At 35.6% G+C, this 26,992-nt stretch overlaps 1 protein-coding gene across 2 annotated transcripts in view; it reads right to left on the bottom strand.

Annotated features, from left to right (window-relative positions):
• The window catches only part of LOC107584553 (E3 ubiquitin-protein ligase NEDD4-like), a 73,133-nt gene extending 49,066 nt beyond the window's left edge, over positions 1-24,067 (bottom strand). For both annotated transcript variants that reach the window (XM_016271221.1, XM_016271222.1), the window contains exons 1-3: positions 23,731-24,067; positions 10,096-10,169; positions 1,815-1,896 (exon numbers count right to left, since the gene is read on the bottom strand). In XM_016271221.1, the coding sequence (XP_016126707.1) occupies positions 1,815-1,896; positions 10,096-10,169; positions 23,731-23,775 (201 nt within the window). In that variant the 5' untranslated portion in view covers positions 23,776-24,067. The remainder of the gene's footprint in view (positions 1-1,814; positions 1,897-10,095; positions 10,170-23,730) is intronic.
• Between the last annotated feature and the right edge of the window lie 2,925 nt (positions 24,068-26,992).

Genomic DNA, 26,992 nt, shown 5'->3' with positions numbered 1-26,992 from the left:
TCAGATAACCCCATGTGTGTGATGCGCCATTAGGCCTACAGGTAGGCTATTTCGCTAAACCTACACAGCTCGTATATATTTTTCCGCCAAGGGGTGAGAACGTAATGATTATGAAAACAATTATTTATTTTTGATAATTATTATTTTATTCCAGTTAATTTTTCAATAACTGTTGTTAGTTTAGTTTCGGTTTAGTTTTTCAATTATTTTGACATTTTTATTTTATTTCAGTTTATAAAATTGTTTTTTCATCAATCGTTTGTGTCTTAGTTTTAGTTTTCGTTTACGAAAATAACCTTGATTATGTGCCACAGGCCGTTGAGTTCCCAGACCAGTGTTTCAAAGCAGGATGTCTAAAGCATCCATCAACACAGTCTGAGACCTGAGGAACGAAGAAGCTTATGTTCCACACAGCAGTGCATTGTCAGCTATTGACAACCTGAAGAGTCTGCAGTCACAGCACAGGAGATTCCAGAGTAAGGACTTTACTGAATAGTGACTTAATGGAACTGAATGGACCCAAATGCTGACTGACTTGCTAAATCAATTTATCGCCTGCCCGAGGGCGAGGCAGACCAAACTTTTAGTTTTCATTCAAGTGTCTAAAAGAAACCTGCCAAGAAAATGCCTGGGAGTTATTTCACCCAAAAATTAAATGTAAAAAAAAATAAAATTTGCTTAAAGAAAATGAAGCCTAATTTTGATATTAAATGACAATTAATTATTTTTTCCTTAATTCTTAATTATTCATTCTGACAATTAATAAATGACAAACAATTAATTTAAATATATATATATATATATATATTTATACCAATTCTCATATTTAATAATTATTCTCACTCCTATATTTGTAACACTTTACAATATGGTCCATATATTAGTTAACATTGGTTAATGTGTTAACTAACAAAAAACAATATATTTGTAACAGTATTTATTATTCTTTATTAACATTAGTTAATAAAAATACAACAGTTCATTGGTAGTTCATGTTCATTAAATAATATAAACATAATTTTTTTTTATAATGTATTAGTAAATGTTAAAATTAAAATTAATTATTAAGATGATTAATAAAGGCTTTACATTTTCTAAAGAACAATATTATACATGCATCAAAACAAAACAAAAAATTTCTGCCCTTAAAAACATTTTTAAAGAATTATCTGTCTGGCCTATAAAACATTTTCATCAAAAAGCATGCACTTGGCTTTAAGATGGTCTGTGAATGTCACACCAACACTCATTTAAATGGCTAATTTCTGGTGACGTTATCACAAGTTGGCATCGTTGTTTAGTTCCTTGCATGTGCATTCCAAGGACAAACAGATAAATAGGGAAGTATCATTTAGTACACCATTACTGTCACTTTATATACACTAATTTCCTCCACAAGCACTTTATGAGAGTGAATGTCAAGAAAAATATCTGGGTCTTTACCAATCAAAAGAAAGATATAAGAAAAATATGTAGTTAAAAAAAAAATAAAAATTTGAAGCTTATTTTAAATCCATAATGACTGGCACTTTAAGTAGTTTGCATACTGTACATTCAAATGGTACTGGATTCTTATAATTGATACAACTGTTGTGTCATATCATTCAAGGCCTGATATAACTATGAAAGCCCATGCAGTACTGCCACAGGTCTATGGAAGTACTCCTCCTAGTGGTACTGGCTTTAGCATTTTCAACCATCACCTGTTTATCTCATCACTTCTTTACTTTGTGTGCTTTCAGTTCACTCAGTCATCCTAAAACAAACTAAACCTCATTGTCACAAACAAGCTACTGAGTGTGGATAAAACTCACCTTTTTGATGGTTTTCGTTTGTACTAAGGCAAGCTCACGGTTTTCGTCAGTGACATATAGGGAGAGCTTGACGTATGGATCACTAATAGGAAGAGACAAAAATACATACAAGACCTTCTCACAACAACAATTTTGAAAATGAACATTAAAAATGTATACACACAAAACTGGAAAAGATATGTTTATTAAACAGTGAATTCATATTTTTACAATACTGATAGATCACTTATTTCTCATCTTGTACTATAAAATGTACCTTTGGCTGGTCAGGCAATTAAATAATGAAGTAATAAATGTGTCACATCTTGGCAATGGAAAAATAATTCTGACTAAGTGATAAGCTACAATGATAACCATTGATTCACAAACAAACACAATCACAGGGTACCTCACGATACGATACGATACACGGCTCACAATACTGATAATATCACGATACATCAATTCTGTGATAATTGATATATTGCTAGACAATCCTATAATGATACATCACGATATCTGTCTAACTTTGAAAACAGATTGCCTGTCAAAAGGTTAAGTGCAGGTTCTCTCTCTTCATTCAAGTCCAAACTGCTGAAAATTCTGCAAAAATGAAACGTCATTATTTACTCACGCTCAAGTTGTTTTAAACCTGAACGAGTTTCTTTCTTCTGTTGAACATAAAAGTTATTTTGAAGAATGTGGGTAACCAAACAGTTGCTTGTCTCCAGTAACTTCCACAGTATTCTTTTCGTTTTATCAAAGTTAATGGGGACCAGCAACTGTTTATTTTATTAATTAAATTAATATTGATATTTGGCGCCAGTGTATTGATTGTCTTATTGCACAAAAAAGGACAACGATATATTGCCATATCAGTATTTTGTCCCCTAATAATTTGTTATGTAACACCTAGGATTGTGTGGTGTATTTTAATCCTGATTTTATATTATGTGGGATCATTTTTTGCTATTTTTTTATTGATTTATTTAACCTAAAAGCATAAAATAATGTAATTTTGTCCATTTCTGTACACGATCTAGATAATAATGTGCTGCTATAAGTATGAAATATTGTATTTTTGTACAGACATTAATAGGAATATAATCAGATTACAATTAAAATGACTAAATTATCAGCACTGATTTTGCAGATTTATAAATATATTACAATAAATATATTATATAATATCCAATCCAATTCAACTAACACCAAGAGCAATAGGTCTGGGTGAGGTAAAGTTGGAAAAGTGGTCAGGAAACAGGAGTGAGACAAAGAAAGGAAGCCATTAAGAAATTAAGGATTAGCACAGCAGGACTCATTAGTTTACCAAACAGGAACAATTAAACACACAAGAGTGACTAGATCGAACAATAGGTCAGATGCACATCCAGTACTTATCTCTTATGGAAAAGTTGTATAACAATCTTATAAGATGGATATGATTGACAGTAGTAGATTATATATTTTGCAATAAACCTCAAACTGTATAAAGTAAGTTCTATACTGTAAGTGCGCTTCATTTCATAGTATGAAACTTAGAACTAATATGAAACACATACTATGATGCACAGAACTGTATAAATGACATGAAATGATTAAAAACGTGTGCTTTCATTGTGCATTTATAGGAAAACACACACACACTCATACTTGAAACTTCATAAAATGACTTTTGTACAGCTATTTAATCACAACAGACAAAAACATATTGCTTTCCAAACTTATACAATTATGTCCTTTCCATACAAGATTTTACACCTGAAACCTTAGAGATTACACTGACAAAGGGATGTGAGGACTTTCACAACAACAAACAGAAAGTTCAAGGAAAAATGTAATCATGTTTTTTTTTTTAATAACTCAACGGAATTGTACTGAATTTACAGAAAACAAGAAATTAAAAAATGAAAACCAAAAACAAAAAGTGTTGTACAAAAACAGCAGGCTGTGTGACTAGGTACTGCTGATTTGACTGAATCCCAGGTGGCTTACTCTCTCTGTAAGGATCTAGTGGATGATTTCATGCTGGTATAGAATAATAACGACACCTTTCCCCCACATCGACTATAGCATCGTCTCACATACAGATAACAAGATCTATACGTTTTTGTACATGTTAGGGGAAAAACACACGAAAGTATGGGTGGGCGATATACTGGGCCGCATTAATGCACAGGCTTACCTGGACTTAGCCCAGGGCCCCAGGCTGAGGGGGGCCCCGGTGATGCCGGAAAATACGGTAACCGCATTTTATAAGGAGTCGACAGTGCTTTTTTCAGGTAGGTTCTTTTTACAGTAGGTGTATTTAGCAGTAGCATTCAAGAAATTGCATGAACAAATATACAAATAAACCACTATATGTGACCCAAATGTAAATTTTTTGGCTGAACAAGCAGCAGCATGTTTAGTACAATTAGTCTGCTGTCGCTTTCAGAGCTGCACGCATCTAATATACAGGCACACATCCGTTTTTCTCTCAACTGTTTACTTTCACTTTAGACATAACCAACTGTGTTTACTTGCAAACCTTGTGTGTTTTTGACAGTATTAGCGCAATCAGACACAAAAGATAACTTAGTCCAGTAATCAGGCGCTGTTTGACAGGCTTTTTAGCGTGCGTGCCTCAGGTGTATGCGCTCAGAAAAAGCAAGTCAGAACAGCACGCTAATGAAATGTTTAACCGGCAAGGCTTTAAGGCACATGCAAATAATATACTTTTGTGATTACGAAGTTCAGTGTCCCATGAGTGTAACTCTACCGCTGAGTAACATTTGATGTGAATTAGAGCCCGACCGATATATCGTTTTGCCGATTTTATCAGCCGATATGAGTCTGTCGCAGATATTTCAGTACTTATAAAGCTTAAGTGTATGGAATACCATTGAGATCCGCACCAAATTCGGGGGGATCCCTTCAGCTCGAAGAACCCTCTGGAACGCTAAATCGAGTGTACGTCTCGAGGTCCCCACCCTCACGTCGATAGCCCCCAGGGCCCGGGAGTTACGGGCGTTTTAATTCATCTGGTGATCCTGAGGGGCTACCGACGCACGGTGGATGGCGTTCGAGAGGGCTCCTCGAGCTGAAGGGATCCCCCGAATTTGGTGGAGATCCACCGCCTCGTTCGCGAGATAGTGACACCAGCCAACACTTTTACTTCAGTAAGGAGGTCTCTTGTTCAGGCAGCAGCATTCAAGAGTTGTCTTATTCAACAGTAAGTGCCCTGCGAAGTGGACTTCACATGATATTCCGCCATGATTCCAGTTCCAAGGGAACATACACATTATATTCAAAGGGCATTAAAAAAACGTGAATTTAAATTGTATTTATTTACAGAGGTATATTATGTCACTTCACACTTCTCTAGTAAGTTTCGTCTGTGTGTGAAGACAGTAGCGCAAATCCGTGAATGAATGTTCAGAAGTTAAACTTCAACTTTACTGTTCAGTGCACTGATGTCAGACTCATTTTGGATAATAAAGTTTGTTAAATTGTTAAATGCCCTGCCTCCATTACATATCTTTGTCACATCATTATAAATGTTTGATCACCACATTCAATTCTATATATAGTACCAGTCAAAAGTTTGGACACATGAATGGGAAAGTGTCCAAACTTTTGACTGGTACTGTACTATAATATACACAAAGAATATCGGCCATTATATCGATATCGGCCTTTTTACTCCCCAATATCGGTATCGGCCCACCAAAAAAACCCATATCGGTCGGGCTCTATTGTGAATGTATGTCGCGTTGTACAGTATATTGAAACAGAGGCATTAGAACTGCAACTGATAGAATGTGCGCTGTAGCGTGATACTACGATATTTCTTCAAAAGCAGATCGTGGGGATCACCCACGATCAAAAATCATGATATCACACACCCCTAAATGAAAGAATGGTCGAATCCCAATTTCCAATCTCGAAGTGCCATTACCAACTAAATTAATGTAATTTGGAAACAATTTCATGATATCACAGCAATCCAATATTGACACGTTAGCTTATTACATTCTTAAAACCATGTAATTTACCATCAACAGCATAGTACTTAAGTAGAAGTATGCAAATTAGGTTTTAGCCTGAAAGTCAAGCTCAGCATTTTTCATTCACTGGCTTCTGGAACAGTTGTTTTGCTTTCTTTCCTTTTCTTTAGACTGTTGTGCAGCTGAAAACGGCCTTCTCTGGTTTTTAATTGCAGTGTCTGGATTTCCTGTTACCTCTAATTTAATGTTTATACAAGGATTCGCTTTCTTGATTAGGATAAAACAATATACCACTTTTGAGACTGGACGTTCTCGCCTTTGTAAACACATTATACGTTTTGAACAGATGGATGTTCTCCAGCTATAAAAGGAGATGTCATTTCCAGGAGAAGATCAAAAAATTTGATGAGTGACACATTTATGCTTGCAGATGTAAAAGTAAAGTGTATAAATATAAAAACATTTTACAAAAACTGACAAAAATGGCTAAATCATTTTAAAAATAGCCTGAAGACAAAGGTGAGTTGGAAAAAATTGCTTTGGAATTTCTTGGATCTTTGATTTTTAGTGGGCCAGCACTAGAGAAACCTCAGACAGCCAAATCACTGTCCCATTTTCCCACGTTAAAGGTCACAAAACCGCTCAGGTGTCATAGGGACACTAACAGTGTGCACCGATACTTGATTGCGTGCAAAAAGCAGATATTAGAGGGGAACTGAGGGAAATACAAATCAAAAGGGGATTCTGAGGCAGAGAACCCATCTCAACTGATTCAAGTCACGTAAACTAAAGGTGAACAGGATTATCGACTGTATGTGCAAAAAAACTGCAGCTTCATTGACATTTTCAAGGACTTTCAAGGGTGATGGCAATCTGTTGTCAAATGGCAACACAGGGTTTTATGAACTAGAGCGTTTAAGACTGTGTGTTTTGTTCAGATTAGTGCAACAAGAAAAAATTATAATAAATACAAAAATAAAACAAAAAGCCCATGCCAATTAAGTCAAAGCTGTGAAACCATTTTTAGCCCTTTACTAACATGGTTTATGTAGCCAAACAAGCACTAATCAAAAAATCTCCCAAAAACTTTTCAAAAACAGGAAACTCACTTTTCTGCAGAACCTTCTGCCAAAACAAATTAAAGCAATATGCTTCATATCGAGTTTAAATCTGAAAGAGACCGGATTTTGTGCTACTTCCCTTTCTATTATTTTTTTCTTTAATAAAAGATCAGCTTTTGCTATCATTTACAGAGGGGAGGCTCTCTGAGGGACCGGCTCCAGCGTAGCCAAAACGTCCAGGAATTACTTGCGGATGTTAACTAATGTAAGGCTTTTACACAAGGGGAATAACTATATTCCCCTAAATTACAGTGCTGTTGTGCTATGGACTTTTATTAAAAACATTATAAATAAATTAAAATATAAAAATAAATTAAAATAAAAGAAATTGTTTTCTAAGGTATATTTTGCTATTCATTACATGAGTGGATCGTCTAGGTGAATGAGAATGAGGGAGACGTTCTGTGTGGAGTCTACAGATTTTGCCCTATCAAATCCTTCACACTTTCTCTGTTCAGACATCTGTGATGGTGCCTTGTGGCGTCCATTTGCTCAGCTGCATGTCTTTTGCTTTAATTAGCACAGATGTAGCATGGTCCTCATGAACCAAACACGCCAGACTAAGAAAGAGACTCGTGCCGTCAAGCAATCTGCCTATAGAGGAGATGTCCATAATGATATTAGAATGTGTATCTACGGCCAATAGGATGTTGGGATACACAAACACTCATGCTGACAGGTGAATGTGCTCTCTTTCTCTCTCTCTCTCTCTCACACACACACACACACTCTCCAGGACTCCGTGATTGGAGCAGACAGGTCTGATGGAGCCTACAGTACATCAGCATAGTTAGAACAGAAGGAGCTGTGACGTCTACACCACAGGAGCAAGAGAGACGGAAAGAAAGAGAAAACAGAGAGCGAAATGAGTAAGATAAATACAAGCAATTCCACACATACATTTCTTCCCAGGTTGAATCAAAAACTGGCTTTTGCAGCAAATGTTCTGTTTAATGTTTATTTTTAATGCTTTTTTTATGACAGCGTACTATAGTACATGCTGGGTTATTTCAACCCAACTTTGGGTCAAATTTGGACTAACCCAACTTTTGGGTTAAACATTTAATGTAAAAATTTAACCCAACGGTTGGGTTAGTCCATATTTGACCCAAAGTTGGCTTGAAACAACCCAGCATTTTCTAGAGTGTACATATAAAAAAATAACCAGAGAAATCATTGCTCTGTATGACAGAAACAAAGCTGCCTTTTTGACAGTGGCATGGCCTGTTATATTTAATGTAGAACGTATATTTGCATTTGATTGTGTTATAAAACTATCCCAAGGTTCACCCTAACCCTATGGTAGCAGCAAATGTGCACTCGCAAGCGTTTCCACAGCACAACGGTTACTATACACGCATTATAAGAAAATAGCTGCCCGGTGGTATTGCCAAGATGCCCGCTAAATGAACTGACTCACTTTAAAGAGACTGTGCTATTATCAAGTTACCACCAATTTGTTGTAGCACCAATTTTGACAATTAGCCAAGGCTAATACTTGTTAAAGCCCTCTCGTTTGCATCCTCAGGGACAGTAAACACACATTACAACTCTGATATACATTTCAGTTTTTCACATGAGAGTGGGGTTTAGTAAAGTTTTTTAGGAGGAAGGAAATTAATGCTTTTATTCAGCAAGGACACATTAATTCGATCAGAAGTGACAGTTTAGACATTATAAAATATTTCTATTTTAAATGAAAGCTGTTCCTTTAACATTCTATTCCTCGAAGAATCTGGAAAAAAAGGTGTAAATGTAAATATTAAGCAGCACAAATAAATTAAACATTTAAAAATAAATGGATATATAAATAAATAAAAATATTTAACATAGAAAACAGTTATTTTAAGTTGTAATAATATTGCACAATATTACAGTTTTTGCTGTATTTTTAATTAAATAAATGCAGCCATGGTCAGCATAAGAGCCTCCTTTAAAATCATTTTTAAAAATCTTACAATTTTCTAGTCTTCTTATTTTTATAGGAACTTAGCTAAGTAATAGAATTAACACACTACTCTAAGCTAAGTGATTGTGGCACTTTGTCTTGGACTAAAGGAAGTTACTGACTGTGAAAGAAAAAAGGAAGGAAATACACTGGTCTGTTAAGCAGAAAAAACAAATATAAGTCCATCATGCAATAGAGTGGGGAATAGCAGATAAGGCTGTATTTATCTGAGTCATTACGCATTACAGAGGGCCAAGCACCAGACTCCTCCACTTTGAAGTTGAAGTTCAACTCAGAGATTTGTGACTAGGTGTCAATTGTTAAGCCTTCTGAGAATTGAAATGGTTTGGTATCAAAGGTTAATTTGATACCAAACCTGCCCTGAGCCTCCTACAAAACACAAGTCTGAAGTTAAAATGAAAACAAAACAAAACCCAATTTTCTTAGGCATCTTATCAGCGTTTAAAGCAACATTTGTATTAGGTTCTGCAAATGTTTTACAATTGCATGGTATAAACATAACTTACAAAAGTTTAAAGTAGGGATGTCAAAATTCCCATAAAAATAATAATAATAGTAGTAGTAAAATTACACTGCATTTTGACACCGAGTTGGACAATGCAACGGTTATCAAGTAAATGCAAGTGGTTATCATTATCTAACTTAACTCACATTATTTATTAGCCAACTAAAGGTGTCTAATAAACAACAGTCATGGACCAATTACATTACAGTTATGGTCCTGGAAATGCCTGGCAAACTCTTATAGCTGATTATTGCCTAATACATGCATGTATGAAAGTATGCAATCTATTGTAATGCCTATCTGACATCAAACTTACACACAAGATTCAAAAAGTTAACGGATATGTTTAGAAATGACACTGTCAGTAATTTACGCACTCTCTGACCTCTGACTTTAGAACCTGAGAACTTCAAAGTTAAATAAAAAGAACTTGCAACATTGCACAAACGAGATCAGCCAAGCATTTTCCCTTTGTGCGCCTTTCCTGGCAGACAGATCATTTGTTTGGATAAGTCTATTGTCTAAATTGAGAGAAAGACTCACAGAGTGCAGCTCACTTATTCAGGCACATAACTAAAGGAGGAAATACACAAACACATTCATGCGCACACACATCCAAAAGGTTCCAACATTTGCATTTGCTAATGAATGAGCGAACAGATTGAACAGGTGCGATAGTGCATCGTCTCTCCGGACGCATCCTTTAGTTCTTTCTTACCTGGCACCAATGATGTCCTTCTTCGCCAGATCAATGCCAGCAATGACCTTGACACGAAGAATACGAGATTCATTCTGCAAAACATGACACACACAGAAAAAGACCATCATAAATAAATCAATATCTTGTATGAGTCTGGAAGACAGAAAAAAAAAAATCATGAGTCCAAGTCATGAGATAGTCCTAATTTCACCTCCAGGAGAGGATGAAAAAGGAGCATCTTAAAGAAATCAGAAGGAAGCGGCAGCCAAGAAAGCTTTTGTGTGTATTGATGGACACAAAGACAGAACTGTTTCAATGCTATAGCGTCAGTGAGAAATAAATCCCTCTGGGAGCTATAAATGGCTTTTAGATCCAGAACACTACTATTTTGCACCGTTTTATTGTCTTATGGCTGAATGAGGTGGTCTAAACTTCTCAGCTTGGCCTTCATAAGCTCTCCAGCAATAGATACGACCACCATTTCACTACTCCCACTGTGCATAAGTGCATCCCGCCCCCAACATCACCTTGGCCTGCATTCAATCGCTATTCATCCCTCTCACGATTACACAATGAGCATCTTATTCACCCTCTCAGCTACTGAAGCTCACCAGTCCAGAAATGACGCAATGTAGAGGGTAAAAAAGGCCCTCTTCTCCTGCTTTACCCACTTCTGCTCATGACTACATGACTGAAATTCACTTTCTATTTATGTCTGGCGGTCTGCATTACCACGAGACATGCATCATTTGTGCAGCCGAGACAAACAACATCGACCAGTGTTACTGTTTGTATTTATTATGCCTGCCATTTATTACCTAATTATTACAAAATGAATACAATTTGGATGAGATGGGAGAAGCTGTTATATTCTGACAGGCACTAGGGTGTTACTGTCATGCCATCGGGTGGCCCTGATGGATCTGTGCTTTTCATATGAAATGCAAACAGAGATTTCTTTGCAGAAAGCTACTATCTGGTATGAAAAAATAAATAAATGTAACAATTTGTAAAAATTTTCTGAAGTTTCTTGGGAAGCATGATAAAGCTCGCGTTAACTTAATTTCTAAAAGACATTTCAGTATGAAAGGATTCATGGCAAAAAAAAAATTATAATAATAATTAAACCATAATATATACACTACTGTTCAACAATTTGGGGACAGTAATTTTTTTATTCAGCAAAGGTGCATTAAATTGATCAAAAGTGACATTAAAGACATTTATAATGTTACAAATTATATCTATTTCAAATAACTGCTGTTCTTTGGCTCATGTCATTTAATTTTTTAAAAGCCATTTCAGCACAAAAGTATTTGTGGCAAAAATGCAAAAATAAAACAATTATTAATGTAAAAAATAATACTATATGCACTTCTGTTCAACAATTTGAGTTCAGTAAGCTTTTCTTAAAGAAATTAATAGTTTTATTCAGCAAAGATGCATTAAATTGATTGTATCATTAAAGACATTTATAATGTTACAAATGATATCCATTGCAAATAAGTGCTGTTCTTTGGAACTTTCTATCCATCAAAGAATCCTGAAAAAAAAAAAAACGTATCATGACAGCACAACTGTTTTCAACATTGATGATAATAAATGCTTCTTGCGCAGCAAATCAGCATAATAGAACGATTTCTGTAGGATCATGTGACACTGAAGACTGGCGTAATGATGCTGAAAATTCAGCTGTCATCACAGTAAATCACATTTTAAAATAGAAAAGTTATATAAATTGTAATAATATTTCAGAATTTTACTGTTTTAATGCATTTTTGGTAAGAGTCTTGGTAAGAGTCTCCTTTTAAAAAAACAAGCAAAAATGCATGCATGCATCATACAAATCTGTTTTTACACTAAATACCTTGAGAATCACACACACATCATTTTGAAATTTTCTTAAAAGAACATTCCAGGTCATCAAGGCAAATCAGTGACCAGTTGCAGATGAAGGCAAAGCTCTTCCCTCATATTCCATATAAGAACACTCCCTCATCCAGGTCCACAATGTTCAGTATCCATTCTCACCCTAATCACACTGCCAGAACTTGTTGCATTACAGCACAGACTCACGACACACCTTTACAAAATAAACTGCCAAAGAAAGAACAGCACTAGCTTTAAACTCTAATCACTCCTATGGAATAATCATTACAGTTCAGAGTTCAGACCCTTGTAATGAATTATAACTGAGCGAAATGCTCTTCCTTGCATAATTCAACAATACAATAAAACCTTACCCTTTCAGATAATACTCGACATGGCGGCAGTCATTCCCGCTCGTAATTACTATTTTTTTTCCTTGAATGTCCCACCATTCTCTAACTTAGTTTAAAAGATAAAACGCCACAGAAGGGCAAACGAGACCCAGAGTTACAAACCCACCTTCCACTCTAACTTGATCCATTCAATTGCCTACTTTACACACTCCAGAGCTAGACACTTGAGGAGATGAATTGGTCGGGTACAGATGATGGCTGGGTTTGGTCCATTAGCGGAAATGATAACTCATTGGTATTGCTGATGAAGTGCAGGACCACTGAAGAAGGACTAGAAGGGGACGCGAGAAACCACTAAAAAACCAAGCAATAACTAAGGAAAAGGGCTGCTACTCTTTATTCCTGAAAAAAGAAAAGCAGCAATTCTTTTGTAACATTATAAATATCTTTACAGTAGGGGTGTGCCATATCATACTGTCCACAATAATACCAGTATAAATATTTACAAGATTTAAAAAAAAAGTGTCATATCGCGATATCAATGATATAGTGACGCAATGACATATGACGGATATAAGTTCCTAGCGCACACAACACCACCACCACAAACCCAGTAGGTGTGTTCGACTTTCAAGCAGCGCTGCGCAGACTGATCGGTGTATGACATCAAAGTATCGCGAGAGCAGTTCTAGAGCACATTCAAGGGAACACTTTTACCTTCAAAAATAGGCGAGGCGCATATCTTTAGCGAAGTGGTGCAGAGAACCGCTTCTGGGACGCTTATGAAACGTGCCGCAGCTCCGCTGGTGTAAACACAAGCATTGACTAGAGTGGCCGTGTCGGAGCTGTAACACACAGACGCGTGCAGTGTAATAAGGGGTAAGTCACTCTCACGGTATTTTGACGTCATACACCGATCGGTCTGCTTCAAGTCGAAAACACAGCTGCTGCTGCCACCTTATGACAACAGATTTACACTTCAAATTAGGTAGTCTGTAATCGATGACAGTAGCTCATTTGAAAAGGATGCAAAATGCCATTCATTTTGTTTGCACTAATAAATGCTGCTGCAATCACCAATAAAACGTTGCTCCATGTTTTTTTTTCTATATCGTCATAAATATCGTTATCGCAAATATTCTTGAAATATTGTGATATAATTTTGAGGATATATCGCCCACCCCTACTTTACAGTCACTTTCAATCAATTTAATGCATCCTTGCTGATTAGTGATTACTAACATTAATTTCCTTAAAAAGAAAAGATAAATAAAATAAAAAATTATACATATAAATATACACATATATATATATATATATTAGGGGTGGAACGATACATGTATTCGTACCGAACAGTCATGGTACGGACATCTCGGTTCGGTGCATGAGGCCTTACAACGAATACAGGCAATTCACCCCCAATCCAGAAGTGGGCACCTGCAGCAATGCAACGCTGTTTGATAACCGGCCGCCAGCAGAAGAACAGCGAATGCCATGAGATGCGCACTTGAAAACAAAGACCACTAGACAGTGACCATGTGCTGATTCTGAATGCGTCTCTTACAGACTGACAAAGGAATATACTTTAAAGGCTTGTGCACTCAACTGTTTGCGAAATGGAGCTTTGTGCTCGTGTATCCTACCTCTCTCATTCGGCACAAATCCAAATATTCCATAATATTTCCATATTTGCGATGTAACTTATCTGAATGCTAAACTATTATTTATTATGTAAATTATAGGCTTTGTACTTCAGTCGCGTTCCAACGGTGAGACAGAGGCAGGTGCGCTGATGTTTGGTTCACTGTATTTTATTTTGATAAAATACCAACTGTTACTGCGCTGTCAAGTTAGCAATGCTGGAACTGATGTGTGTGTGTGTGTGTGCGCCCGCGCTATCACTTCAACTGTTTCCTTATACCAGCAGAATCAACTTTAAACACTTATTAAGACATTTATAATGTTACAAATTATATCTGTTTTAAATAACTGCTGTTCTTTGGCTCATGTCATTTCATTTTTTTAAAGCCATTTCAACAAAACGATTCATGGCAAAAATTTAAAAATAAAATAATTAATTTGAAAAATAATACTAGATGCATTACTGTTCAACAATTTGAGTTCAGTCAGTAAGATTTTTTTTAAGGAATAAATACTTTTATTCAGCAAAGATGCATTCAATTGATTGTGTCATTAAAGACATTTATAATATTACAAATGATATCCATTTTAAATAACTGCTGTTTATCTTTGGAACTTTCTATCCATCAAAGAATCCTGAAAAAAAAAAAAACCTGCATCAATGGCAGCACAACTGTTTTCAACATTGATAATATTAAGAAATGTTACTGGAGCAGCAAATCAGCATATCAGAATGATTTCTGAAGGGTCATGTGACGACCGGCATAACGATGCTGAAAATTCAGCTTTGCCATGACAGGAAAACGTAATCCAATTTTAAACTATAGGCTATACAAATAGAAAAGTTATTTAAACTGTAAAAATATATCAGAATATTACGATTTTAAAAGTATTTTTGATAAATGCAGTCTTGGTAAGAGCCTTCTTTCAAAAATACATATATAGAAAAAAAGTTACCAACCCCAAACTTTTAAAAGGTAGTGCACAACATATGGGAAAGCATTTCAGAATATTTTTACCTTTAGAATATCGTGCACTGATGAATCGTTCACAATAAGGCCTGGAACCGAACCAAACCAAACAGTTCCAGGTCTTCTGGTTTGCCTATAGGTCATCAAAGTCAGTTTTTACACTAACCACCTTGAGAATCTCACATCATTTTGAAATTTTCATAAAAGGACATTCCAGGACATTAAGGGAAATCAGTGACCAGTTGCACATGAAGAAGCTCTTCCCTCATTGCACACTAAAGACACTCCCTCATCCAGGTCCACAATGTTCAGTATCCATCCTCACCCTAAATCACATTATCACACCACCAGAATTTGTTGTAGTATCACAACACACCTTTAGAAAATAAACGGCCCAAGAAAGAACAGCACTAGCTTTCAACTCCAATCACTCCTATGAATTAACCATTATAGTTCATAGCCCAAGCACTAGTTCAGGATGACACAACAACTCTTCACAAGAGAAACACCAAAGAAGTTTCCCACATATGTGACCCTGGAGCACAAAAGCAGTCTTAAGTCGCTGGGGTATATTTGTAGCAATAGCCAAAAATACATTGTATGGGTCAACATTATTAATTTTACTTTTATGTCAAAAATCATTAGGATATTAAGTAAAGACCATGTTCCATGAAGATATTTTGTAAATTTCCTACCGTAAATATATCAAAACTTAATTTTTGATTAGTAATATGCATTGCTAAGAACTTAATTTGGACAACTTTAAAGGCGATTTTCTCAATATTTAGATTTTTTTTGCACCCTCAGATTCCAGATTTTCAAATAGTTGTATCTCAGCCAAATATTGTCCTATCCTAACAAACCATACATCAATAGAAAGCTTATTTATCCAGCGTTTTTATCCAGATGATGTACAAATCTCAATTTCAAAAAATTGACCCTTATGACTGGTTTTGTGGTCCAGGGTCACATATATGTATTTAAACAGAAATCACAGTGGCATTGACCACTAATTGAAACCAATAATTCATATCCTTTCTTGCAGGCCATTTTAGAAAGAATTGTAAATGCACATTTTCCTTTTGCATGCATTCAAACACACACTCTTTTGCCCCTTGTAATGAATTATAACGGAGCGAAAACCTCTTCCTCACATAATTCAATAACACAAAAAAAATCCTTACCCTTGAGACTCAACTCAAACTGAAGCTCTCAGATAATACTTGACATGGCGGTACACATTCCCGCTCGTAATTATGATTATTTCCCTGAATGTCCCACCATTCTCTAATTGAGGTTAAAAGATAAAACACTACAGAAGGGCAAGCAAGACCCACCTTCCGTTCTAACTCCATTCAATTGCCTACTTTACACACTCCAGACACTTCAGGAGATTAATTGGTCAGGCAGAGATGATGGCTGGGTTTGGTCCATTAGCGGAAATGATAACTCATTGGTATTGCTGATGAAGGCCAGGGCTGCAAGAGGGACTAGAAGAGGACACAAGAAACTACTAAAAAAGGAAAATGGCTGCAACACTTTATTCCAGTTACTGTGTCAAAAAAACCTAAACAAAACAAAAAGCATTTCTTTTGTAACATTATAAACGTCTTTAAAGTCACTTTTGATCACTTTAAGGCATCCTTAATAAAGATACTAATAAATAAAGATTTTTATCAATTTTTATCCAAAGCAACTTCTGTCCCCCTGGAGTAATGTGACCTTAAATGTCTTGCTCAAGAACAAGACAGTTGATGGATCAGGATTTGAGCCTACAATCGTTTGGTTACCAGCTCAGATGTTTCACTACCAGGTTACGTCAGCCACAACAAACTCCAACGATAAGTTGACTGTACACATCAGCAAAGAACCCAAGCAATCAAAATAAATTGGTATGTTTACTTCGTCAACAAACCAGCTCAATTCGTCAAGTCTATAAATAAAGAATGGTTTTGCTGCAACCCTATTTAACATGTTTGACTGATATAATTATAAAGTCTCAGGTCTGCAGCTGATTTTACTTTGCGCCGACGTAAGAAGGCAGGAAAGTATTGCTCAGGCTGTTGCTGTCAAGCTCGATAATTAGGATTAAGATTCCACGAGCCTCTTAGAGAGCCGAAGTTCTGACTGGCTTCCTGTGCACAGCCAGCGATTAGTTCAATGACAGGTTTGGTATTTCCAAGTCATATATCATCGGGTGGGAAACCTTGGTTTGCTGGGGTCATTATAATGGGAGAACTGCAATACAATATGGACTTAAATTATATTTGATAGATTATGTACTGTTGTATTACGTGTAAAGTAGAAAACAGCCTGACTTTGAATATCAATACTGGTGAAACTAATAACTCAAATAGTAAGGAATTTATTAAGTTAACGTTTAATTTTTTTCTTTTAGGCTGCATTTATTTGATCAACAAATACAGTAAAACAGTATCACAATTTAAATAACTTTTTTCGGTTTTAATATATTTATTTATTCCTGTGATGGCAAATCTGAATTTTCAGCATTATTACTCCCGCCTTCAGTGTATCCTTCAGAAACCATTCTAATATGCTGATTTAATGCTCAAATGCATTTTTAGAATTATCAACACAGTTCTGCTGCTTAATATTTTTGTGGAAACCATGATACTTTTTTTCTTTCAGAATTATGGTCTATGATGTGATTCATAAGCACATGAATCACATAGATCTATGCTCTCACTGTAGAGAGTTATTATTAAAGGGCTTCTCACGTTACACATTGACCGTTTTTAACCTGGCTAAACACCCAGATTTCCAAAGCATTTGTATAGATGCTTCCATCAGCAGTTACATAATCAAGACTGCTGAGCTTAGTGGAAGCATTTCCATATCAATGGTGTTCATAATATTATGGCACCTGGTGTCATCAGAACTAAATCTGCCTTAATGAAAGGTTTACTGTTAGTGCTTCTAAGCATGTTATCATGCTCATTTTGCAAAACACTTTTTTCAGGAGCCCTAAGGTGTGTCACATTTCAACGCAACAAACAGGAAATAAGAAACCTGCATGTGACTGCATTGAAACTTCAGTGAGTGTGAAATTAGAATTCTGCCCAGCAGGCCATTAGCATTGTATTATCACTTAAGATCCATTTTAATAGATAATTCTGATTTCAAAATGTGCTATTACTTTTCTAGGTAACAAGACTTATGATTTTTGTCTGGCAGATGATAAAACAAACATTAAATCTCTTTATGTTTGATCAAAAATACAGTAAAACATTTTAAAATACGCAATTCCTGTGATGATAAACCTGAATTTTCAGCATCATAACTCCAGTCTTCAGTATCCTTCAGAAATCATTCTGATATGCTGATTTGCTACTCAGGAAACATTTCTTAAGTTTGCAAGTTCAAGATTCCCTTTAAACAACATACTTTATCCCAGGTTGTTCTATGGGATCTGTAGAGATGGGCAGAAGGTGAAAACAGCCCAGATTTGACCCGAAGCGCCCCTGACCTTCTGTAAGCATGTGGCTGCTATGTGCGGAATGCTTAATTAGGGCCTATTGTTTAGTTCTACTTGGTAACTCAGTTACTCTCTGAATTGCACACAGAATTCAACACACTTTCTAATTCCAACGCCAAGACATTCCAAATTCTAAAATTCCATCAAACACCATTAAACAAATGGTGCATTCCGAAATATTAAAGAACAAACGCTTCTCTATTCTCGTGATTCTTTCCAACTTAGAGTTAATAGACACAAACTGAAAAGCTTTTGTATCAAATACTTCAAAAATGTAAAAATCCAAACGCTGACCTTGGCTATAAAAGAGAGAGTGCAGCGCACATTTATTCAATACTGACAGTGAAATAGAGCAGCATTTCAAAGGAAGAGCACTTCAACATTAGCAAACAAGAGAATATCATTCAATTTAAATAACTAAAAACACCTCATTTCTGATATCTATATGGGTGTTTGTATACTCCTCCTTAGGGATAAAGTACATCTATCAAAAGAGGAAATTGTTTTATATTTGACACCGTAACTGTAGATTTTGTGGTATTTGGCTGTGGTGTGATGGTTCCCGGGTTTTCTAATTCCATCTTTGGGACCTCAGCACAGAGTCATGTCACACGGATTGAGAAAACATGATTCGGATGCAACTACAGCTCATGTATTTTTAATGACGATGATGTGACAGCATGTCGCTGTATCACATTCCACGCTCATGATGCTGAGAGTGAGTGCGTTTGAGTAAATGTTGCGTGTCCTCCCTCAATGTAAAACAGATGCATTTTAGCACACTCACGGGCCAAATTACAGTCTATGAGCTAATCAGAAGGTAAAGGTAATTTTGTTTAAACTGGACACTCCCAGAAGATTATCAAGCAATTTATGCTTTATGCACTGTACCTTAATTTGCTTTTGTGTTCAAATTGTGTTTTGTGTTTAATCATGCTTTTGTGTTCGAAAACATCAATGGAGCCAAAATAGACCAACAATTGAAAATTCCGAGACCAAATGCAACAACTTGGTTGATGTGAATGGAAACTATTGAGCACCCATACACTCATGAGATTTGATTGGTACGTTCAAGATTCAGCAAGGAAACATTGGTCGAAAGTGACAGAAAAGCTTTTAAAATGTTACAAAAGATTCCTATTTAAAATAAATGTTCCATTCATCAAAAAAAAATAAATAATGCATCACTGCTTCCACAAACATTAAGCAGCACAACTGTTTTCAACATTGATAATAAAAAGACATTTTTAGAAGTTTAATCTAGAAGTTTCTTGAGCAGCAAATCAGCGTATTAGAATGATGTCTGAAGGATAATATGACACTGAACACTAATGATGCCAAAGAAGAAGTAATGCTTAAAATGTGGCTTTGTCGTCACAGGAATAAATTACATTTCAAAATAAATTCAAATAATAAACACTTATTTTAAATTGTAATAATATTTCACAATATTAATGTTTTTACTGTATTTTTGATCAAATAAACATCCTTGTTGAACGTAGAGACTTCCAAAAAAAAGAAAAAACATTTTAAAAATCGTACCAAAACTTTGAACAGTATAGTGCATATATAATATACACTGGTTAGCAATTCATTGTGCATAACCCTGTTTAGATTTGATATTCAATAAATCTGTAAGATAACTCAACAAAAATAAAACAAATGGGGTCTAAAATTCCACAAGAGTTCTGTCAATAAGAGGTCTATTGGAATTGCCAGACTGTTCCTATAGGAGAGCTTGTCATTCCTGTGTACAGACAGTGTCTTAGGAACTGAGATCTATAGGAGCAGAAAGGCACGATCAAGCCCAGCAAAGAGACAGGAACTCAGGGAGCAAGTGATGGGATCCCACAGGACTGAGAAAATGTTGTGTGGTAAACAGACCCGCTGACAGGGCTGAGTCCCAGGCAACTTGATAAATGCCTGTAACATACTAATGAAATTATGCATGTCATCGGTGTGTGGTGCATGTCTGTGTGTTTCGTACAATGATTTGGGATAACACGTCAACATGATGATTCTTTGGAGGGAATTTGATTGAATTCATTACGACTGACGAAAATTGGTTCATGTAAACATTAATTTTGCAGCAATTTTACAGTGACAAAGAGACTCAATATATTATCCATTCTCAATAAGAGTTGGTGATTTTCAGTGACAAGCAACAGAGACCCTTAGAGATACATCAGAGTTAAGCAGACCACAACGCTATGCTTAAGAAAAGTGACAACCGCCAAGGAACGTTACTACTTGAAAACAGCACAGCAAATCGCCAGCCTCCAACCATTTACACATTTCGCTGTTATTAGTCAAGCAGGCATGATTATTTCTAGGGATGCACCGATATGAAAATTTTGGCCGATACCGATAACCGATTATTCTTTATTTTTGAAAGCCGATAACCGATATGCTGGCCGATAAATCTATATCCAAATTGTTATATACTTTTTGAGAGCCTGATTACAAAAAAGGTCTCATCATTAAAAGCCACATCCCAAACACTTCAACATAAGCAGCCTAGTTTGAACGGTGTACGTTTTAAAAATATTTTTACTCTCCCATTACCAAATTTAGTCATAAAAAAGTCTTACAAATAAATAAAATAATGCATAAATAATGCAAACAAGTCACTGGACATCATTACACGTGTAAAGAATCAAAATGAATGCGCCATAGATCAATAAAACGGAATAGCCTCTGCACGGACAATAATTAAATGATTTTAATTACTAAACCATATTGTTGATGAAAATAATAAGAGAAAAATACAAGTGGTTGTTGTTATTAATAATATATCAATGATTTTGAAAAAGTAACAAATTAATACCACTATTTTAAACAGCAGCCGTTGAGCTGCGCGTGCTGAAGCTGAAGAGCTGAATGAACACGGTAAACTGAAGCGTTTTGCTGGCAGCTTATTTAACTCAAGGAAATGCATCCTGAGATTAATATTAATACAACATAAACATAATATTACAACTTATATATGTACAAAATGACGCAGTTATTGCATGCTATAGTCAGAATGTGTGATCCTGTTGTGGATGCGCTCTTCCCATAACAACGCGCTGAAACACGGCAACTAAACCCAAAGAATTCACAACGTTTTATTATAATAATGTTCTCATTAGAATGTTATATACACAACATTCCCAATCATAGTTATTAATGTTGTGCACTGCTGTTTGAGCTGCGTGCGCTGAGCTGAAGACGATCACCGGTAAACTGAAGCGCTCTTTAAACTTAACCAAACGCATTCTATATGAGATAAATCAGATATACATCAAATAAACACAATATTACAACGTACAATTGCACAAAAGGCTGCAAACGAACAGCGCGCATCTGAAGTGTCTCTGAAGGAAATAATGCATTATTTATCGGCTTTAAGATATCGGCCAAATTTTCTTATCAGGCCGATACCGATAACAGAAAAAATGAGCATTTATCGGCCGATACCGATATGGTGGCCGATATATCGTGCATCCCTAATTATTTCCCAATTTGATCATGTCAAAATGGCAAACATCAGCCAATTTATCAATATGTGACAAGAAAATGCTACTTCAAATCATGATATAACAAAAGTAGTGTCTTCGGCAATGTACATCTGAGTGAAATGTATTACCAGAAATAAACGAGGAGGGTGAGTAATTGGTTCAACCCATAAGTTGTTGATTAGAAGGAGGCAGATCTGAATGCAAGCTTGTCAATTGGATAAATTGGCTTTTGAAAGAAATGAGTTTAAGTTGACTCTTAAGTTGTCTGTTCACTAGGAAAAAAAGTATATTTCATCAGTCTATTATTTTTATGACATTTTACAATTACAAGGTCAAAACAAACAAAAAAACATGCATGGATGAATCATTCATAATAAGATCAATAACACATGCATTTAGAGAATGGATAGGGTGAAATTTCATTTCCTTCTCACTTTAATCAAATCAAGTTTACACGCATCAGGAGAACTTCCTCAGATAGTGAATCAAGGGATGTTCAGTCTTTCTCCTGCTGCTTAACATCCAAACACACACATATTTTGATCATCCGCCGTTTAGCCTGCTGATGAACATCTAGCTATAGTAACATTCCTATCTTTATTTACATGAAACAAATCAAGACCCAAGTAAAATCGTGCCAAAATTATTAATTAACTTCACCTACTCTTAGGTTACAGTTTCGGGGGTTTGGACAAAGTTCTTCAGTACTTTTCCACCTAAGAACCTGATATGCTATACGTGCTAGGTCACATATCTTTTTAGAAATTGCTGACTGGTGAATTTAATGTGATACAGACTTAAATATGTACCTGCCAACTTGTACGGACAGTAATACATGACTAATATCTCTCCTTTAGACTCAAATATCAAAGCCTAGCCTACATAAAAATAAAAAAAAAACTTCACCTATAAACACGTGGCCTTGAACTATATCACCATCAGCATTAAAAACTAAAAGACAGATATAGTAGGCCAGAAACAGAAGTGGTAATGACTAAAAAAAAGACATTAACATGGATCCAAATGAATCATAGGCGAACACCTGCTTCCTAAGGCGGTCTTCAAGCTCTCAAGACAGTTGAGCTGAATTTTCAGGGGTTACACCGGGGCCCTGTTATGACAAACAACGCTGTGTTGTGGTTGCTACAAAATCTGTTGTAACATCATTAGAAACACCGTAACACTGGTTTCATCGAGTAACTACAGATAAATCTTGCTTATGATGCATTCATCTTTGGCCCACATGGTTGCTTCAAAGCAATATCATGAAAGCTATAAATGTGTTGATACATATAACTCTAAATTCCTAATACAGAATCAAAATCATCCATCATTCAGCAAATTATACTGTCAATGTCAATAATAACAACATCCAAAAGCATCTCAATTACGGCAGAGCATTAAACAGACCCAGAAATCTTGGCATGTCACCTGCTATTTGACAGATGAGCTATCAATCATAAAAAGCAGCACATTATGCCTTAGATGACTTCAAACTAGAATAGTATTTGGATTTAAATTGGGAGATATTAAGATTTGATGACTTATATAAATTTCCTAGCACTAGATATCCTATTGAATCGAATGGAAACGTGGGAAGCACAAGCTGATGGCCAGTATTGGCATTTAAATACTGACTAACCTTCATATTTATATTTGTAACAAAATATTTCTTATAGGCTTAATAAAAGTGATCCTGTTTATTTGTCACAATGGAAATTCATAACTGAAATCAGGTTCTGAAAAACAATAAACACAGTATTAATATGGTGGGAGGCATGCACTGTTTAAAGATGGTATGGTTTAGTAAAAACAGTACTTACTTCATCCTCTGAGAGTCCATAAATGGGTTCAAAATTCGTAGCCATAAAGCCAAAGGGCAATTTAATATACACATACACAAACACACACACACACTCGTGTGTGCTGGAACAATAGCAAGAGTGTCCTCCTCCAACCTCCTGTGAACGTAAGTTAATCCAAAACTACGAAGTCTGCGTCCAAAAACGAATATCCTTTTAAACCATACCGTGACAGAAAATGTACGTCCACCGGTTTAATCTCATTTAGCGGCTAAAATTCGGTGGATACACGCTGAATTTCCCCAACAATATGATTTCCCCTCATCAAGTGCAAACGCGAATCATTCACTTCCTCCCAGGATCCGAAACACTCCCCGCTCAAATGAGTGACAACTTATCGCGCCAATCACAGGCTTTTCCGAAACTCCAGGAGGACAGACTATCCAATCCGTGTTGACTGAGGGCGGGGCGATGTTGTTGCACTTTTGTGGAGTAATCAGGGATGGGTAGTTTCCTAGATTCCAATATTGGATTCATAAGAACTTGACGTATTATTACATTTTATGCATGTCTGTGGGTCTGTATGTATATTTTGTGTTAAAATGAATCCTTAGTTTATTTAAAAAGCCAGTAATAAACTGTCTGAATCTTGCAGCTGGTAACAGGACTCTTTTAGCAGTGCTCTAGCACCCTCTATCTATAGTATAGAAGAGCCAACATGTGCCATTTATGCCAATATGTGCCAATTTATGATTTACACCCAACACTGGACAAAGTCCAACTGTCATGTATGCATCATGATTCATCGTACATGTTGAAATGACCTAGAGGAACGGAACTAAAAGATGTTTTCTGCTGGTTTCTACTGGTGTTTTATTGCTCTTGGCTTTTCTACACTGAAGGGATGTTTAACAGACTGAACATGAACTTGAGGATCAAACGGGGTTATTTTAGAGGCAAAAATCCAGGGTTGCGAAATTGTAGAGGAGTTTGAAAATAAAAAGTTGAAAAGATCTTAGTCATTAAATATTCTCCTAGATTTATAAATACAGGACTCTTTTCCACATGGTCTAACAATGTGCCAAAAAGCAAAATACAATGAGAATTAAATTCAAATTCATTCAAAAATGAATTATAATGAATAATACATAAAATGATTCATATACATAATTTGATGAATTACATTTTTAAAATACCATAAAATAATAATTGTTAGTGTTAAAATTTAGTATTTTGAAAATACACAAAAGTTGGACAGGTGCTTCCAAGGTCAAAGTTCACTGGAAGAGGCTGTTCAAAAGTGCAAATGCTTCCTTCCACTTTGAAAAGTACCTTGATTAATTGACATGTTAATGGTGTAACACTGTATAATGATTTTAAATGAAGAAGCTATATTTAATGGTGTATTGCAGTGTGTGTGTGTGTGTGTGTGTGTGTGTGTGAGAGAGAGAGTGTGTGTGTGTGTGTGCATGTGTGATCAGTGATGTTTGTTTTGAGATGCTATTGCCACCTGTTGAAAGACTTTGAGAATTTGTCACTGTTGTTATTGGCTCTGGTGTTACAACCATTGCTTCATTGTGATGTAAAATATAACAAATAATAAGGGATTTTATAGGAGAAAACTAAATTCAGAACTTGAATGTGAGGACACATTTTGTAAGCCAGAAAGTAAATGTATTTTGAGAATGACTTTCATGATTTTAGCATGAGGCTAATACATAAAAAGGATTTCTATGAAACCCCCTCTATTGATTTGTTTAAGAGAAACATAATTGCCAGTTTAAGCAATAGTTATGAAAACTTCTAACCATCCAAAGTGTGGTGTATGAAATTTAGAGAGCTAAATAAATATATTTGACTCTGCTATTTGACAGATGAGCTATCAATCATAAAAAGCAGCACATTATGCCTTAGATGACTTCAAACTAGAATAGTGTTTGATTTAAATTGGGAGATATTAAGATTTGATGACTTATATAAATTTCCTAGCACTAGATATCCTATTGAATCGAATGGAAACGTGGGAAGCACAAGCTGACGGCCAGTATTGGCATTTAAATACTGACTAACCTTCATATTTACAGGTAAAATAACTGTAAGAATGACACCGGAAGTCTCACACATTCAAGTTACAAATGGACAAATGCAATTACGCAAAAAATACAGTGGGTACACTCACATACATTTCAATGTATTTAATCTTAAATGTAGAAAAGAAAAGTTCATATATTTTATTTTAGATGTTTCTCTGTGCACCAATAGATGTCCTCATATTACCGCATAAAATCTTCCTTTGAACTAAATGAGTGGTAATTCTTAAAATCAATGTGGTATAATTAACTAGGACTTTACAAAGTTGTCAGCTCATAAATCAGTTCATGTGACTGGTTAATATCAAATAAAACATTTGCCAAATATATAGTTAATTAATAGATCAATTTAGACTTGTAGCATAGTGTATTATATCACTTTGAGAATGTGGTACTGAATTCAATAAAGCTTTTAAGATGCTTCTATTGACTCAAGAGCGTGACACAACATTAAATATAGACTAAAAGCTGTGAGTAATCTTCTGATAACCTTAAACTACTGAGCTAGGATAAATATAATGGGTTACTTATGCCATTAGGCATTATGTCAATGTTATTTCACGTTAAAACTGCTGGTTTTGTTAAAAAAAATCCATAACACAGTGGCAACTCTTGTTCCAGATGGTAGAATTACGTAACACCAAAACACAATGAGTTAGACAGAAGAGGTTTTTTTTTAAAATCTCCCTCACCCACCTGACCATGAGGGCAGAATCAGTCTCTGGTTGGGAAAGAGTTACTTGCTGGTAGGCCTGCCGCAATAATCAATATATCGACTTATCGCGCAATATATGTACATGACCTCAATCATTTTTGGTGACGCAATATATCGCACATTATAAATTAATGTCATGTTTTGTACATTCCACTTGGGCCTGTGTCTTTTGCAGCTTCTCGTACATAACGTGGTGTAGTCCTGAGGTGCTAGTTCACATTTAAAAATTCTACAAAAAAAGTTTAATCTGCAGATAAGGCCTTGTTTAGGGATCTGTGCCTTTGTGCATACGGACATCTGATTGCTAAGTAGTGATTGTGTTTTTCAGTAACCGTGTGCACCCTTCATTTACAGAGAAAAGAAGGTCAGGGGAAAATCTGTAGATGGAAAAATCTCCATACAAGTTCTTTGTGCATTTTTCTTTTTTCTACTTGTTACTTTGCACTTTTTGTTAGAAAATGTTTATTCTCTATTTATT

Source organism: Sinocyclocheilus grahami, unplaced genomic scaffold (genome assembly GCF_001515645.1).
Source record: "Sinocyclocheilus grahami isolate Dianchi unplaced genomic scaffold, SAMN03320097.WGS_v1.1 scaffold61.1, whole genome shotgun sequence".
Lineage (NCBI taxonomy): Eukaryota > Metazoa > Chordata > Actinopteri > Cypriniformes > Cyprinidae > Sinocyclocheilus > Sinocyclocheilus grahami.
Note: the sequence above shows the minus strand (reverse complement) of the source record. Positions and strands in the feature narration are given on the sequence as shown.